General features: G+C 44.2%; 1 protein-coding gene across 1 annotated transcript; it reads right to left on the bottom strand.

Annotated features, from left to right (window-relative positions):
• Window positions 1-10,883: 10,883 nt before the first annotated feature.
• Window positions 10,884-15,822, bottom strand: LOC123425720 (histone-lysine N-methyltransferase SETD1B-like). Its single transcript, XM_045109429.1, has 6 exons — window positions 14,558-15,822; window positions 14,319-14,455; window positions 12,874-12,982; window positions 12,649-12,775; window positions 12,514-12,577; window positions 10,884-11,670 (listed from the first exon to the last, which is right to left on the bottom strand). Exons 1-6 carry the CDS (start codon window positions 15,698-15,700, stop codon window positions 11,265-11,267), a joined length of 1,986 nt encoding a protein of 661 aa, XP_044965364.1. The 5' UTR covers window positions 15,701-15,822; the 3' UTR covers window positions 10,884-11,264.
• Window positions 15,823-17,937: the final 2,115 nt, after the last annotated feature.

Genomic DNA, 17,937 nt, shown 5'->3' with positions numbered 1-17,937 from the left:
CCGTGCGATCTTATCCACGAAGATATCGGATGAAATCTCGATCATATGTTTGTTCCGAGCAGTTCTAGCTCATACTTGTTTGCAGTGGTCTTAATCAGAATCTTGTCGACCGTCACTTTGAGGAAGCATTCTTACTATTTTGTTCGAGTGCAATTGTTATATTCCTGTTCAGATATTCCTGTCATTTTGATTCAGCTATATCTTCAATTTATTCTATGGGCTAATGTGTTGTCCGTCTTCAGGATGGCTCCACCAACTCGTCAGAACCCAGGGCGTGAGGATGTGCCGCCACCACCTCCTCCTCCGGAGAATCCTCCTCCGCTGCCTCCTCCTCCTGTTGAGGCTTGGCAAGCGGTGATGGCTGCTACAAATGCAAACACTCAGATGTTACTACAGTTGTTGCAAGACAGAGATAATCAGCAGCAAGGCAATTTCCAGCATGGTGGCAATCAGTTTGCTAATCTGAGTCAGTTCCTGTCGAATCAGCCAAAGACTTTCACTTCCTGTGACCAGCCGTTTGATGTTGAGGATTGGATCCGCGACATGACCAAGCATTTTGAGTGCAGCAATGTTCGTCCTGAGGATTTCGTTAAGTTTGCTACATTCCAGCTGAAGGGGCAAGCATCTATCTGGTGGCAACAGTTGAAGGATTCCAGGGATATATCTTGCGATATATCTTGTCTTACCTTAGCGATATATCTTGCGTATAGGAATCCCGGTGAAGCTTTGGTTCCGCCAGAGTTGAGGTTTTCCTCTAAGGAATCCGATGAGATAACTAGATTCGTGATAGAGGATTACTTTGTGGCCCGTGATCATTTGTGATGGACTAGTTGGAGCACACCTGCAGGGTTTAATCTTTCAAAAAGTCGTGCCCGCGGTTATGTGGCAACTTGGAATATTTGTTAACATCTGGTTGTAGACAACTTAAACATAACTCCAATAAAATTGCCAACTGTGTGCGTAACCGTGATTGTCCCCTTCGAAGACCTCTCTTCCATCGGGAACACGGTGGGGTTATGATTAACGTAAGTAGGTGTTCAGGATCACTTAGTGATCAGCTAAACATCGACCACTAGTATAGTCCACCCTCAATACTTGTTCTACATAAGTTAGCCACTATAAATGTGTGCTATGTTACCGTGCTTGCGAAACGCTTAGATGCGCTTCTTTCCAATTCAGGGCCTCGTTCCCTAAATCTCAAAGGACCGCATCTTAGTCGTTACAACGCCCCACATCCGCTAAGGACTCGTCGCAGCAGAAGGACGAGGCGCCATGGGCACGAGGTGACGGGACGACGATGATGGAATACACCCGCGGTTGGGCGCTGTGGAGCTCAAGCAGCATCTCCGGCACCATCTCCTCCAGTGCATCCACTCGGATCTGGCCTTGGGGCAGCAAAGAACGGGCCGACAACCTGGATCTGGCGCCCTCTTGTCCGGGCAGCGAATATACACGTGCAGAAACAACTTGCATGATAAAATCCGGTGGCATGCAAGCCAGAGGCGGTGGCAGAAGGCAAGGGTGCAGGGGGTTGGTGGCCTACGTGGCCACCGTGGCCGGCATCGGGATGGTAAGGTGGGGCGGCTGGGTTGGGGACAGGTCGTGGGACATCCTGGTTAGTATTAAAAATTGTTACAATGATAACAAACAAAGTTTTATATACATGCATATATTTATACGCGATGTCGTGTTAATGTTTAGAAAGGTATTGTGGTAAAAATTCTGTTGAGAATCGCCCTCTCATGGCACTTTATTTACCGATATAAAAAGTCAATCGATTAGATAACCAGGAATTATAGCCTTGTTTAGATCCATGGGTTAGAGCTAGTTTAAGCTAGTTGGGGCTCAAATAGCCGTGAAGTATCTAAGGGCTAGATTGGAGTTAGTTGCATCTAACCCACCCAAAAAAATTATCCCACCCAAGTGGTGCTAATTAGAGCTAGTTCTCATCGGGTGTAACAACCCCGAACCGACGCTCCAGAAGATTTCCCTTTTATTCCATTGTCATCATGTGATTTATTTGGTTGTCGCACTTATCATCGCATCATGCGCATCATTCGCATTTCATCGGCACTCCGTTGTCGTCATTTTTCAAAACTTGCGTCTGCTTGTAGTTGCCAGTTCTCTCTGTTTTTATCGTTGACCATTTCGAGACCAACCACACACGCACGCGCCCACGACATCATTAAAATATTGTTTTAAAAGTGTGTATAAAACATTCTCGGATTGGGTTGAAACTTGGGGTGCGGTCTTATTTTAATGTAGGTAGGCCGTGTGCCAAATTTCGTCGCAATCGGAGTCCGTTTGATACCCGAACTGTTAAATGTATAGCGACACTATAACAGGTTTAATTATGCGATGTTTTCGCGTTTTCAAACATTGCCATGGGCCGCACCGCTTCCCTCTCATCCCCACCTACCCATCTACACATCCCACTAGACCCACTTAGCCCCTCCCTCCGTTCGTGATCGCTGGATCGCGATCGGACGGACGAGAACCAACCCACCAATGTCCATTCGCTATATAAGCACACCTTGTGGAGAGAGCCTCTCTCTCCATTGGGGTTTTCCCTTAGCCAAATTGCAGCCACCCCCTACAAAAAACCCACCTGCTAGCTCCACCTCCTCTAATCCCGAAATCCACACCTCCCAGCCATTTTCATCCCTCAGATCTGAGATTAGAGGCTCAGATTCGCCCAAAAAAAACCACCACGGACACGCCCGCACCACCAACCGGACATGTCCGGCGACCACTGTCCGCCCACAGCAGCCCCACATCCGCCATAGGCGCCCGTGCCCCAAGCTCCACCTCGCCCCCACAGCCGCAACCCTGCCCGCACCCCCCGAGCGCCGTCGTGAGTGCCTCGTCTCCCTGCCGAGCTCGCCGGAGCAGCAGCTCCGCCCGCCGTCAGCCCCGTGCGCCATGACTGTCGCCGCTCAGGGCTGCCTCGCCCAGCTGCCTGCGGCCACCGCCCGGATACGCCTCCCCCGCCTGCTTCCTCGCCTCGCCGGAGCGTCGCACCGCCAGTGGCAGCGAGCACCGTAGCCAAATCGGCACGCGTAGTATAAATTTTTTTGCTAGTAATTTTCCTAATTTGCGAACGAATTTAGTAATTATAGAATAAATGAATATTGTAAAATGCTCATATTTAATTTACCGCGCCTCGGATGAAAATATTTTAGATGTGTAAAATGTCTAGAATTTTATGTAGATTAATAATATGGAACTTTCATGCATGTTAAAAATATTTAGAAGTGTTGTTTGCATTATTTTGTGTGATGCCATATTAAAAATGATTTAATTCATATCTAAATAACCGTGCACTGGATTAAAATAATTTCAACATGTAAAATGCTTGGAATTTTGTGTAGTTCCACAATATACAATTTTCAACCATGATGAAAATGTTTAAACTTGCTATTTAATTAAATTTGCGTTTATGCCATGTTAGAAACTATCTGTCTCATAATTAATTAACCGTAACTCCGATTAAAATGATCCACATATGTAACTTGGCTACAAAAATGTCTATAATAACATGGTGGTATTTATTTTCCTGTTTAACAACTCTAAAATTGTGTTTTAGGCATATCTGTAGCAAATTCAAAAATACATATGGGGAGGAATTGTTATTCGTTGTGCCGGCCTCATTTAAACTTGCTTAGAATCTTATGTAGTTTCATATTATCTTGTTGCATCCATCATTAACATGTTGTGGCTGTCATTTGCATGAATTTTGCATCCACGTCATATTATCTTGTGATGATCATATATTTTAAACTGTAGCTCCGTTTTAAATGATCTGTATATGTTAATCGACTAGAATGACGTGTAGAATCACATGGTCCATTTTATTTTGCTGTTTAATAAATATAAAACATGTTTAGTTCAGATCTGGGAAAATTTAAAAATTAACATATGGGGTCGTTTCGGAAATGTTATATGTTGTTTCCGGCCTCATTTAAAGTGCATAGATGGGCAGCTTATTTATGCTTCACCTCTTGCCATGTTTAACAATATTTAATGTTGTCGCGTACATAACGAGAGTGAACTAAATATTTGAACGTGGAGCTTCGTCAATATGCAACTCGTTGCATATTGAGCTTCATTTAATGTGTAGGGATAAATTGTTGTGCTTTGTCGTGTCGGGCATAATTAAAATGGACATGCATCATATTTGATTGTGCATCTTGTCATGAATATGTGTAGTGTTATTGTGTGTTGATTGTTGTTCCAAACTGTTTCTTCTTGATAGATTTCCAAACAACTTCGAAGTGTGAGGAACCGTTTGACTACGTTGGTTCATCTGCTTCACGGATTCGTTCTTCTTCCAAGCATGATCACATGCAAGATGACAATTTCCCTAGATACCATTACTATTAATGCCATGCTAGTTGTCTTGTTTCTTCGCTATGTCTCGCTTCCTACCACATGTTTAATAAGCCTCCCAACATTGCCATGAAAAGCCTCTAACCTTTCAACAACCCAGCAAACCACTGTTTGGCTATGTTACCACTTGCTCAGCCTTTTTATAGCGTTGCTAGTTGCAGGTGCAGTTGCTTCCATGTGAAAACATGGGTTCCTTGTTATATCACCGTATTATTTCTATTTAATTTAATGCACCTATATACTTGGTAAAAGGTGGAACACTTGGCCCTCTAGCCCGGTGTTTTGTTCCATCTTTGTTGCCTTAGTTTCGCCTACCGATGTTAAGCTTCATATTGAGCGCTCCTAACATGCTTGGGGTTGTTATGGGGACCCCCTTGATTTTCGTTTTGGGATAAAACACTTCTAGCAAGGCCCAACCTTGGTACTACATTTGCCTAATAACTAATAAAAAGCATAGGAATCCATCGGCACTCGCGGATAATTAATCAACCCCCGGGCCAGTGCTCCTCACGAGTGTTGGTCCAAAATAGAGCACTGTGCAGGGCCAACCTAGGGCAACTTGGGTGATTTCTATCAGGCACCCGTACGCGTCCTTATCCGTTGTGTCCTGAGAACGAGATACGCGGCTCCTATCGGGATAGTCGACACGTTAGGCGGCTTTGTTGTATTTGTTTTACCTTTCTCGAACGTCTTGTGCGAGGGATTTCGAGGATACTTTGGGTTATCTCTAGGTTGAGGTTTTCCACTAGGAATCCAAGGAGATCACGGGTTTTCCGCGGACGATGTTTCCGACGTAGCGTGTGATAGTTTATGATGGACTAGTTGGAGCACCCCTGCAGGGTTAAATCTTTTGGAAAGTCATGCTCGTGGTTATGTGGCAAACTTGGAAACTTTGTTTAACATCCGGTTCTAAATAACTATAAGTAAAGTTAATTAAAATATGTCAATTGTGTGTGTAACCGTAACGGTCTCTTCTCGTGAGTTCTGCATCCAAAAGAGGACACGGTGGGGTTATGTTTGACGTAAGTATGTGTTCATGATCATTCATTTGATCATCATTAGTTCACGTCCGTTATGCATAGATCATGCCCCTCTAATTCTTGTACTCGTAAGTTAGCCACTCAAATAATGCTTAGTTGCTTGTTGCAGCCTCACCACTTAACCATACGTCACCCATTAAGCTTTGCTAGTCTTGATACCTTTGGAAATGAGATTGTTGAGTCCCTGTGGCTCGCAGATTACTACAACAACAGTTGCAGGTACATGTAAAGCAATATTATGATGTGGGTGCAATGATTGTTCTATTTGGAGTTTCTTCTTCTTCCTCATCGATCTATGATGGGTTCCAGGTCGGCAGCCTGGGATAGTAAGGATGGACGTCGTTCTTTTATCATTTGTTTTCGTCCGTAGTCGGACCCTGCTCCTCTACATGATGATTGAATGTATTGTTGTATTGTGTTGTTCATGTTGTAGCTTGTGGCGAGTGTAAGCCAATTCTATATACTCATCTCTTCTGTACATGTACTTGTAATGATATCCATTCTTGTGAAACGACGAGATGCGTTTCTATCCCAATCGAGGCCCTCGTGCCAAAATAAGGATAGGATCGCATCTTGGGCGTTACATGGGGCCCACTGAAAAATCACTTTTCTCTCTCTATCCCACGAGCCAAGAGGTGCTAATTGGAGCTAGTTCTCATGGGGCCCACTAAAAAATCACTTTTTTCTCTCCATCAAATGCATTTATTGTGAATCTAACCCTCTCATCGAAACACCTCTTTGTCTAGAGTTTTTTTCAAGAGTACGCAATTGCGTACCTTATTTTTATAGAAGGAGAGAAATATATACAAGACTCCACTAATAGATGCGAACATCTATAACGGAACACCCACATCCACACCAACACACTAGATAGACTACTATCTCACAAAAAGTTGCACGGCTCCCACTCCGTCAAGTGCCGCTTTCCACTCTTTGATCTCTTCCAGAATGAGTTCCACTAATGTCTCTGCGTGCACCTGTTGGTGTGCCCTGTTGAACACTCTCGCGTTACGTTGTTTCCAAAGTGCCCAAGTCATGCAGGTAACAAGGCTATCAATGACTCGTCTATCCACAGGTTTGAATCTCGTTCTATTAGTGAGCCACCAACCGATGAGGGTGTCCGACTCCGAAGGCGCCTGGGTGGGAAGGCATAGTTTGTCGAGGCATCGATGCTAGACCTCGCACGCGTAAGTGCATTGCATGGTGATGTGCTCCACGGTGTACTCACACTGCAAGCACGTAAAGCATGCGGAAGCCTGGTCCTGTAGTCCGTGGCGAGCCATTCGATCAGCAGCCCACAGGCGGTGTTGTGATGCCAACCAAGCAAAGAGCTTCAGCTTCAGGGGTGCAAAGCTTCTCCAAATAGCAATCGTTGTAGGGGCCCTAGTCATTCCCTCACACAATTTGTTATACGTGGCATTGGTCGAGTATTTACCTTCCACTCCGTTACAAGGCCACCAGAAGTTGTCCTGTCTATGCAGCTCACGCTGCACTGTGGAAATGGCAAGTTGAAGATGCATAGGTTGAATTTGTGTCATGAAGGAAATATCTCCGTTAATATCCAGCATCCAAGAATCATTCGTAGTTGCCTGCTCCAACATCCTATGATTGATGGCCCTCATGCCAACCAAGGCAAGGATGCCTGGCGCAATGTCTGTAACTGCAAACACATGAATCCATCTGTCTCTCCAAAAGAGAACTCTATCACCTTGCCCTGCGTGTATATCCACAAGGCTATCAAACACCTCTCTAGCCTCCCTGTCAACCACTAGAGTGAGCCCATTCCAGGATCAGTTTAGATCCACTCTCCTCAGCCATTCCCATCGAACGCTCAAGGCCAAAGCTTGCATTTTCAAATTCTTCACTCCTAGCCCTCCGAACTTGACACGTCTGCATATAGTGTTCCAGGCTACTAGGCACTGCACTCCATTGGTTTTGTCCTTGCCTGCCCAAAAACAGATCTCATCCAAGTATCAATGTCCTCAAACACCTACTTAGGGGCGTCTAGTACCATCGGCTGATGCACAGGTCTAGCCGAGATGACTGATTTCATAAGCACGAGTCTACCCGATCTTTGAATGAGTCCTCTTTGCCAAGCCGGAATGAATTTTACCCAGTGTACAACATTTGCTGCTAGTATGTTCTCTTAAGTTGTTTTATAGCCAACTGCAAACCCAGGTATCGACACGGGAACTCCGTAAGTCTGCACTGTAACATGTTACCAACTCTCTCCCTATCCACATCGCTACCGCATATGACCGTAGTTGCGGACTTGTTGTAGTTGACCCGCAGTCGTGTGGCTTCCCCAAAAGCATCAAGGACTTCTTTGAGAGAATGTATATCATGCCTACAAGGGCGGATGAAGAAGGTCACATCGTCTGCATAGATGGAGATATGCTGCATCATCAAAATACCACTAAATGTGCTCACACTCCTTGTTCAAGACCCTTGGAAATCATGGTAGTGAGAGCCTCCATGACAATAACGAATAGCAGCAGAGAAATCGGATCTCCTTGCCGCAGTCCCTGGGCATGCGAAATGTGCGTGCCTCGCATCCCATTCACCACGTAAGTGGAGGCATATTGTAACAAAATACTCAGCCACTTTAACCACTTCTCTCTGAATCCTTTGGCTCTGAGAATTTTAAATAAGAATGGTGAAGAGAGGGAATCAAAAGCACCGGATATATCGAGCTTGAGGAAGACACCTGGACATTTCCTCATCGAGATCTTCCTCGCCACTTGCCTGACCAGCAAGAAATTCTCGTGCAGATTTTGATGCTTTATGAAGGCAGACGGATTGTATGCCACCATATTTTTCATGTGGGGTCTCAGTCGAGAGAATAGAATTTTTGCAAAAATCTTGGCCATGTTGTGAGGTAGGCTAATAGGCCGGAAGTCTCCCACGAGCTCAGCATCCACCTTCTTAGGCAGAAGCACAATCAGTGCCCTATTGAGCTTGGTGAACCCTCTACCATCACTAATGAAAAGCTTCAAGATGGTTGCCATGATGTCATGCTTGATAATCGGCCAAGCATATTGGAAGAATTTTCTAATGAAACCACCCGGTCCGGGGGCGCGATCAAGATGCAACTCTTTAATCACTTACCAGACCTCCGCCTTTGTAAAAATTCCCTCGATATCATTCATCTCCAGCGCAGACAACCCCAAAAAATCTAGGTCCAAGGTGTGATTTCTGGCACGAGTCGTCCCAATCAGGTTGAGGAAGGACTTCAAGAACACCTCTTCCATCCTCACCTGATCCGAGATGATCTCCTCCCCATGCTTAAGATACGGGATGAAATTTTTAGCTCTTCTCCTATTGCCCACTACTTGAAAGAACTTGGTGTTAGCATCGCCTTCTGTGAGCCAACGGAGCCACGAACGTTGTCTATCAATAGTTCTTTCCAACGATCCCAGGCCAAGCAGCGAGAGCTTGAGGGTGCGCCTTAGCCAGGTATCAAGCGGAGAAAGCAGCCTAACATCTTGAGCTTTGTCTAGTCTGAAGATGACCCAAGTGGCCACTGCCATGTGCACCTTAATATTGCCAGCTTTTTCTGCCCCCAAGCTTGAAGGACACCCCAACATTTACGGAAGAGGGTGTTAATTCTTTTGAAGGGGTCCCTGATTGTTTCGTCGCATCTCCATGCCTCCTTGACCGCTTCATCGAACCCATCCAACTTGGTCCAGTACAGCTCGAAGCGAAAGCGCTTCTTACTGACTATCGGTGCACATGTGGTGAGGTGTAGTGGTGCATGGTCCAAGACTCCAGTGGATAACGCTTGAAGCAAGCATTCCATGTAATTCAACTCCTAGTTAACCGAGACCAGCACCCGATCAATCTTCGTGAGAGTGAGTGTGTCTCTCTCATTCGACCAAGTGAATCGTGTGCCGTGCATGTATAGTTCTTTGAGCTCATCGTTGTCGACAAAATTTCTGAACTTATTCATCATGCTCGTGTCAAGATTGTTATTGCTCTACTCTGACGCCCTAAGGATCATCCAGGACCATCCATGACCAGGGGCACGTCCTCCTTCTGTTATCCAAATTGTCCAAAAGCATAGTTTTGAGCTCACTCCCGTGGGGCCCATAGACAACCAATATCCACCACTCCTTCCCTCTTTTAGGGTATACCCTACTCGTGAGGAAGTTAGGATCCATTTGCAGGTGCATCACATCCAAAATAGATGAATCCCAAGCTAGGAGAATACCACCACGAGTCTCAGGTGCAAGCAAGTAAGCAAAGCCATCAAAAGACAGCCCTAAGCATTGCATTACTACATATTGGTCGATTACATCCATCTTGGTTTCCTCAAGACACACTAAACTAACTTTCAATCAACTGATAAACTCCTTCACAGCTTTGCGCTTAGCCGGATTGTTCAAGCCACGTACATTCCAACATAAAATAGATGGGTTTATATTCATACCAATGAAACAACCCCTCAAACCACCATCCGGAGAGACCTTGTTAGCCTCGACTTCGAGTCCGCTTCCCACCATGCTCTCTCCAAGAGGAGCAGTCTTGCCGAACAAGGCCGTGATGATACGAACCCGTTGGTCGCAAAGAGGGGTGTCGAAGAGGTCCTTGAGCTCTCACACATCATCTTCATCCGGGACCAGATCGGCCGGGACGATTCCGAGGACACGCAACAGCACGTTTTCGACAGAGTTCAACGTTAGTCATAAGCTAGAAACTAACTCTAACATATAGTAGAGTATCCAAACAGGGCCTACATCAAGATGAGCAAGGCGATGAGATAAGCTAAGCACTTCCCTAGCACGTAAGTGAACCAGTACGCTTGCACTCCTTATAGCGAACAAAACTCTGAATTCCTGGAAGTTTGTGAATATGATTCCATCCCGCCACACATTGTACAACACCGAGCACTCAGTTTCTAGCAATGCGTACTACTCCCTCCGTCCTATATAACAGTGTCAGAAACGCTCCCATATTATGCATATTATGGGACTGGGGGAGTAAGTGTTATGCTCCATTGCCAATAACATTGTATCCCGGCATGCCAACAATTCAGATATATGAGCAGATCAGGGATCCACCCCTTCTCTGCATTACTTCTGGATGACCTGCCAGGTCTCGCGCTAGTGACATTGATATGTAGTGTAGTGCAATCTGTATATGCATTTTTTTCAGAATTTTTTAAAATTGAAAAGTTATTTTTTAATACCAAAAGCCAAGCTACAACAGCAATTTCCACAACCCACTCTATATGAACAACATTCGCAATATCTAGTGGGTGCGGGTAGCACCGGCCTTGCAATTACCCCAGCAGCGCAATATCTAGTGGGTGCGTGTAGCACCGGCCTTGCAATTACCCCAGCAGCACGCGCAATTCATGTTCACTGAGCTCAACACGCGCAATTCATGTTCCCTGAGCTCAAGGATTCACGAAACACGAATAACAGGGCAGGAAATCAGGATACACAGATCCAATTCAATGTAACCATCCCAAAGTCGCTTTTATTTCAGACGACTAATCCAATAGAATCCCTCACTTTCTCGAACACTGCAATAGCCGATAGAGTACAGACAGTTTTCTAAATTAACCACAATACGACCGAACCGATACAAGCTTCCGACTCATGGATGATAAATAGTCATACCCTATTTACACTGACAACAAACATAATGTATAAATCCAAGATGAACAACACCAAACAATTACTCGAGAATATCCCCAGGTAGGTCACAGACCTAAAATCAGCCGATAATCACACTAAATAAGCCACTCTAACCTCTACCCACTTCAGACCATATCCCATCTCACACACCAAAAGATGCATGGGTGGGTATCTGCTGCAAAATCACCAGAGATTATGTGGACATCGATTCCTGCTGACCACCGGATAATCTGGCAAGACTACCATTACTCTCGGCTAAAGGCGAGGAATGATCTTGTGCATCTTTAACTCCAGAGTCATTGCCTGGAGCATCTAGCTCGTCTCCTGAACTTAGTTCCCCCGACTGGTCATCAGATGGGGATGTATATATCAAGTTTAACAGAGAGTCGCCACAGCCACCCAACTCAATGGAAGGGCAACTTATGCTGCCATCCTCATGGGCTGACTCTTGCTGCAACAGTCGTTGTGTAAATTTATCTTCAGGGGTGCTGCCTGACATACTCCCTTCACGTATCTTCTGACAGCAACTTAGGCACAGCTTAAAAGGGCATCTTGGGCAGCTTCTCAAGGCTTGGTGCACGGACAGCTTACAGTTATTACTATTACACACACACACAAACAGAAATCTCAGATCAGATGAGACCTAAAATGCATGCAATAATAGCACATATTGACAAACAAACTAAAAGGCTACATAGCAAATAAAAGAGGCATACAAACGAGCCAAAAGTACAAAATACAAAACAACAAAGATTTCTCTTAAAGATCCTTGAATGTGAATGGCAAAACAATCCATAAGTTATCAAACAGTTAAAAAAGGTAGGCCATCAGGACAGCGTAATGGATTGCTCAGTGCCCCGTACGTTTCTCCTTTTATCAATAAAATAATGATGCTTAAGACAGCAAAAAGAAAATGTTTGGATTTTATTAAATGTTACATGATCATTGCATACATTAAAAAGAAAGAAGATTATTTTCCCAAGTACAAGAGGTACTTTGATTTGTTGAGAAAATAAAGGAGCAAGATACGAGAAGAAAGTTTTTGTGGTTGTTAGGCATAGAAACACAAAACACCTAAGGTTTTCTCTTCAAGAAACTTGAATGTGAAAGACCATGCATGGGGGACCATATAACTTATCTAACATCTCAATAAAAAAAGGCAATCAGAACGATCTAGAGGATTGCTATGTTCTATTAGCCATAAAAGGTAAGTGCCCTATGTGTTGCTACTTATCCAATAACAAGTTCATGCTTAAGACATCAAATATTGTCCTTTAGGCCAATTATTATTCATATCAGCCCTTACATTTTATTAAATATTATCATTGCATACACTAAATGGAAGATTGTTTTAATGTGCATATACAAGGTACAATGATTTATTCAGAGAACGACGTTACTGGGTCCACCTGCCAGGCCTAAACTTTTTAGAGAGAACTTACCAGTAAAGTGACCCGCTCTGGTCATCTTCAGCTACCTGAACGCGGACATTGGATAACTTTGTTCCTAATTAAAAGAGGAGAGTTCATTACTGATGAACATGCGATACTTGCTAAAAAAGAATTGCACTAACAAACCTTGTATTTTAGCTTCAATTTCCAATTCATCAAGCTGTTCCTGGTCAAGTTTCAAGGGTAAAAGCTTGTAAAATTGGTGATTGCAGATTTTGATCCTGATTAGTTTCCCTTGACCACCTGGTGATTCCTGAAGATTCAAAGCATAAACGTGAATACTTAATTAAACAAATAACAAGTGGATATCACTAAATTAGCCACCATGCAGTCATCTAGTAAAAAACAAACCTTCCGCATACCTCCCTTGGTCTGACCAAGGGTGCACTTTTTGCAATCACAGCAGCCACGGCAAACCGGGCATTGGATCTTTATATCATTCCTGGACATCCCAGAATACCTACAGTGTACAAATGAGCATATCGGAACCTAGTTAGCAACTGAATCAAATTAGTTCAAACCATGCATTCAGATTCAACGCGGCCTAGCACAACACTGGTTCTTAGTCAAGTTACTGCCAAGATTGGATACAAATAACTTTCAGCAACTAAACAGTTTTACTAAGGGAAACTCTCCATCATTCCTTCATCAAACAGAATAACACTTAATTCTTAAAACAAATTATGGTAGACAATTCTTACACAGATACATAAAATAAATGCTGCATTGATCTAGAAACGCAATTGATCAAACATAAAACAAATGTTCTGAGCATATAAATAATCCATAGAATGAGAACGAGTAAGGGCCAAGTGAAAATAAGCATGTGTGCCACCTTACTGGAGCGCTATAAAACTCAATGGTGATATCAGCTCATCGGATTTGTTGACCACAAAAGGTAAATAGCTTTTTACCCAGATAACCAACTAAATAAAGCTACTAGTAATAATGATGATGATGCGTCTTGACTCCTAGAAATATAAAATGGTAGGAACAAACTGCAAAACTATTTACGGGTGGTACCAAACTCGCCATCTAAAAATATGATGGAGTATCTAAAACTACAACTATTTATCTGAATATTTTTATTAAAAAATGAAGCCATAAAAAGCAAATGAGAAATTCCAAGTTAAATCCTCACAGTACAATCACGAATGTGAGAACTAGGCAACGAAAGCTCCAAGCTATATCAACAATATCTTGGATTTGGGGAAATAAAAGCATATTTCATTTTATTGCTGTTGACACTACTAATCAAATATCCAAATGATACATTAATCAGCTGAGGCCCAAACAGTATCAGATATTTCATAGAATAAAATTAAATATGAGTGTTTTCTATCATGCAGATCACAATAAACTACAGTGCATTACTGTAATTCAGGATTTCAGTAAAAAGGGGAGCTTACTCAACCAAATGTTTGCAACTACTTTTCCTCAGTTATCATTTATCAAATGGTATAGCACGCAAAGCCTACAGCAGAAAATGATTCATGAACTCAAGCAAATTTATGTCCCTCTCAGTCCCAACTCTTCTGCATCCACTAAATCACCAGATATGATGCAAACCTAAACCTCGACCAATCATTCTTCTACTGCCTCCATCCCATAATATAAGATGTTATTACAACCAACATGTGAGTATATCGGTTGTAATAACATCTTATTTGTGGGACAGATGGAGTAGTTAATCAGGGTAACCAAGTTATCATAGTTGAAAGCATGCATAAAGTCATTAATTCAGCAAGGCAACCAAGCAGGCAAATAATACCACTGACAAAGAATGAAAACCTAACCATTTATTGATGCAGCTGTTGCAGAAGTACTTGTTTTCACAGTTCTTGCACTTGACAACGCGTGCTACCTTCTTCAACCCACAACGGTGGCATGACATCTGTGCTGCCTTTGCTTTACTCATTGCATGAGGAACGACCTAGATCCATACAAAAATCAGCAATAAGAACAGGTTCAGCACAAAATTACACAATGCAAATCAAACTATCAATCAAGAATATTGAATGATTAGCTAGGTGACCTTCACAGGGCCAACAGGCACTGGCTCAGCATTCTTGGAACGGTAGCACCGCCGGAGTGGTGCGGGAATATCCACTCCAACCTTTGTAGTCACAGGGGAGCCTAGCGGCCCACTGCTCCCCGGTGAAATTGTCATCAATCCATTAGGGAGATCCCTTGTGGCCTTTGGTGATTCTGGCGCCAGATTTAAGCGCTTTCTTCCCTTTCTCTTGTTCTTCTTTTGCCGTTGGAGAGCCACGGCAAGGACCTCCCCATCGGCTGGCGGTTTCTTGCCCTTGCTAGCCTTGGCATAATGATACTCGCAAAAGCTGACAGTGGGGAGTGCACGAGCTGAGCAGCGCCACTTCTTACCATCACTTCTGCGGCACCGGAGGTTATCCGGCAGTGGCGGAGGAGAATCGCCACGTTCTCCTGCTTTGCGACGCCGGCGCCGACGTGAAGGCAGAGGGGTCTCCTCTTCCTCGTCATCCTCAGTAGGCGGGTCGGGTTTGACCACTCGCTTGCGGCGGCGGCTACGGGCTGGAGGAGAGGGGGGAGGGGATTCCTCCAGAGCGTCAGGCTCGGCATCAGTACCCTCACCTTCGGCTTCAGAATCCGCATCTACGTTCTCGCCACCAACCTCAGCGGCGTTGTCGCCGTCTGTGCCGGCGGCTTCTTCTTCGTCCTCGCCAACAGTCCCGGCAGCTTCCTCTCCACTCCCGCCGTCGGTCCGAGCGGCTTGCTCTTCATTCTCGCCGTCGGTTTCCTCTGCCTCCGCTTCTGGATCGGCTTCTCGGGCACCTGCCTTGCGCTCAGAGTCGCTCTGGGCGGCTTCCTCTTCGACCTTGGCCTCCGCCGCCTCGACCTTGGTCCCCGCATCTGCACCATTGGCTTCAGGTTCGGCGACCATCTCCTCGGCCTTGGTTGCGCCAGCTTCCTCTTCATGCTCCGCATCCATCTCCTCGGCCTTGGTATCGGCGGCTTCCTCCTTGGAGGCCTCGCCGTCCGTATCGTCAGCTCCGCTCTCAGCGGAGTCCTCGTTGGAGTTGCCGTCGTCGGCCTCGTCTTCGGACATGGCGTCGACCGCGGTCTCCACGGGCTCGGCGTCGCTGGCTTCGGAGTCGGGCTGGCCCCCGGCCCCTCCCTTAGAGCGGCGCGGAGGCATGGCGGCGGCGGCGGCGCGGGGCTAGGGTTCCGGCGAGGGATTTGGAGGGGATTGGGGAGATCGGAGCGGGGGTCAGTGCGGGTTACTGGTTCTGCGAGGGGGCTCTCCTCGATAGAGGGGGTGGGTTAAGGGGGTGTCAATGTGGGTCCCGCCCTCCGTGGGAGAGCGTCACAGGGTCGTCTCACGAGGCGGGGGAGGAGCGTCCGCGTCGGATACGAAAGTTTTTTTTTTTTTTTGAGGATTACGAAAGCTTTAATTGGAAGGTTATTATTACTCCTCTAAAAAAAGAAATAAAAGAAAGCTAGTTAATGTCAAAAGGAATGGAGACAGGGAAGGCGTCTGTGTCGTTCGATGGTCACTGCACGGGTGAGATCGTGTTGCGTGTATTTATTGTTGGGTATTTTTAGGGGTGAGCTGGATCGCGTTGGCGGTCCATTAAAGATCTCTCTGTTATGGAACATGGGCCCTCATTCACAAGGGTTCAGCCCATTCCCTGCTGCATGCAAGGCCCGGTCCAGCCGTCCAGGGAAGCTACAGCAAAATTACCTCACCATTCCGACACACTACGAATTTGATAACGTTACCCTCTGTGCTTGAAATAAAACAAAATAATAACGTAACCGTTAAAAAATTTCATCTCCAATTTATTTCATGTGAATTTTTATCTTTTATTTTCATTTTATATAATTAATTTTCATGTAAGTTTTTCCCTTCTCTTTCATGTACTCCCTCCGTACCTAAATATAAGTTTTTTAAGATATTTCACTAGGTGTCTACATACAAAACAAAATGAGTAAATCTATACTCTAAAGTATGTCTATGTACATCCGTATGTAATCCATTAGTGAAACATCTAGAAAGACTTATATTTAGGAATGGAGGAAGTATTGCGTAGACGTTTGCGCTTTTCATTTTTGTTTTTTCTGACAAGTCCTTTCTATTCTCGGTAAACATATTTATTCGAGGTGCCACTTTCATCAATAACATTTACTCATTCCTGTCCTTTATACTACGCATATAAGATTTGTGTCAAGTGAAACTTTACAAAGTTTAATCAAATTTATATTAAAAAATATTATCATCTACGATACCAAGTATGCGTAATATGAAACTACGTTCCATAAGAATCTAATGATATTGATTTGGTATTATAAATATTGATATTTTTTGTTATAAGTTTGTTCAAATTAAAGATGCTCTCACTTACAATTTTGGATTTTTTTTTATTTTGTTTCTTAAACAGTTACTTTTTCATTGTAGTCATTTTCTATCGTTGTATTTAGCAATAGTCTACATTTTGACATTATGGATCCATATAAGCGGTTGGATGCTCTATTTAGAAACACCACTCGTTAGTTGCAAGCTTAGGGTCAGCATTGGGTTGGCAGTGTTCAAATGCAAATTGTGTGGTATTTTTTTTGGCTAGAGGTGGCTCGGGAGACCCATGTTCTCTCTAACATGGGAGTTTAGATGTGTGTTACCCTTAAACATTATGTTCTTGGACTTCCAGGAACGTGCTATTGCTAAAAAACGTTTGAGGATTTTGTGGTTAACGAAAGGGGAAGCCAACATGGATTCGTTTCGCGCTTTTCAAATTGATGAGATGCAAAAAAGTCTTCTTCCCTTTGATCATTTTGGTTCGGCAAGTGATTGCAGATGATCAACCGGGTAAAGGAAATGTGCTTCCTAATCTGCATGAGGACCTCCTTGGCAAGTCGGTGGTTCGAGATTTCATGCTAGATTTTGAGGCTTTGGGTGCGATACATCTTCAACGTATCAATAATGTATGAAGTATTGATGTCATATTTACATGTGTTTACAATACTTTTATATGGATTTGATGCACTTTATATGTTCCAATTATAACTAAAACGGACTCGCGTTGTTTTCAACAGAATTATCGTGGTGTTGTTTTTATGTAGGAAATAGAAGTTCTCATAATCGCCGGAAACTTTTATCGGTTTTTTCTAGACAATATGAGAAATACCGAAGCGAAGAACCACCAGAGGGGGGGCACCTGCTGGCCACAACCTAACAGGGCACCCCCTGATAGCTTGTGGGCCCCTCATGGCTCTGGTTTGATGTGAATCCAATGCTGAGAAATCCTATAGATCTAGAAACCTCCTAAAGTTAACCTAAAACTTCCACTCCGTCGCCACAAGCCTTTATACCGAATAAAACTCATATGGAGCCCTATTCCGGCACCCTACCGGAGGAGGAAATCATCATAGGAGGCC

This window comes from Hordeum vulgare, chromosome 2H (assembly GCF_904849725.1).
Source record: "Hordeum vulgare subsp. vulgare chromosome 2H, MorexV3_pseudomolecules_assembly, whole genome shotgun sequence".
Taxonomy (NCBI): Eukaryota; Viridiplantae; Streptophyta; class Magnoliopsida; order Poales; family Poaceae; genus Hordeum; species Hordeum vulgare.
Note: the sequence above shows the minus strand (reverse complement) of the source record. Positions and strands in the feature narration are given on the sequence as shown.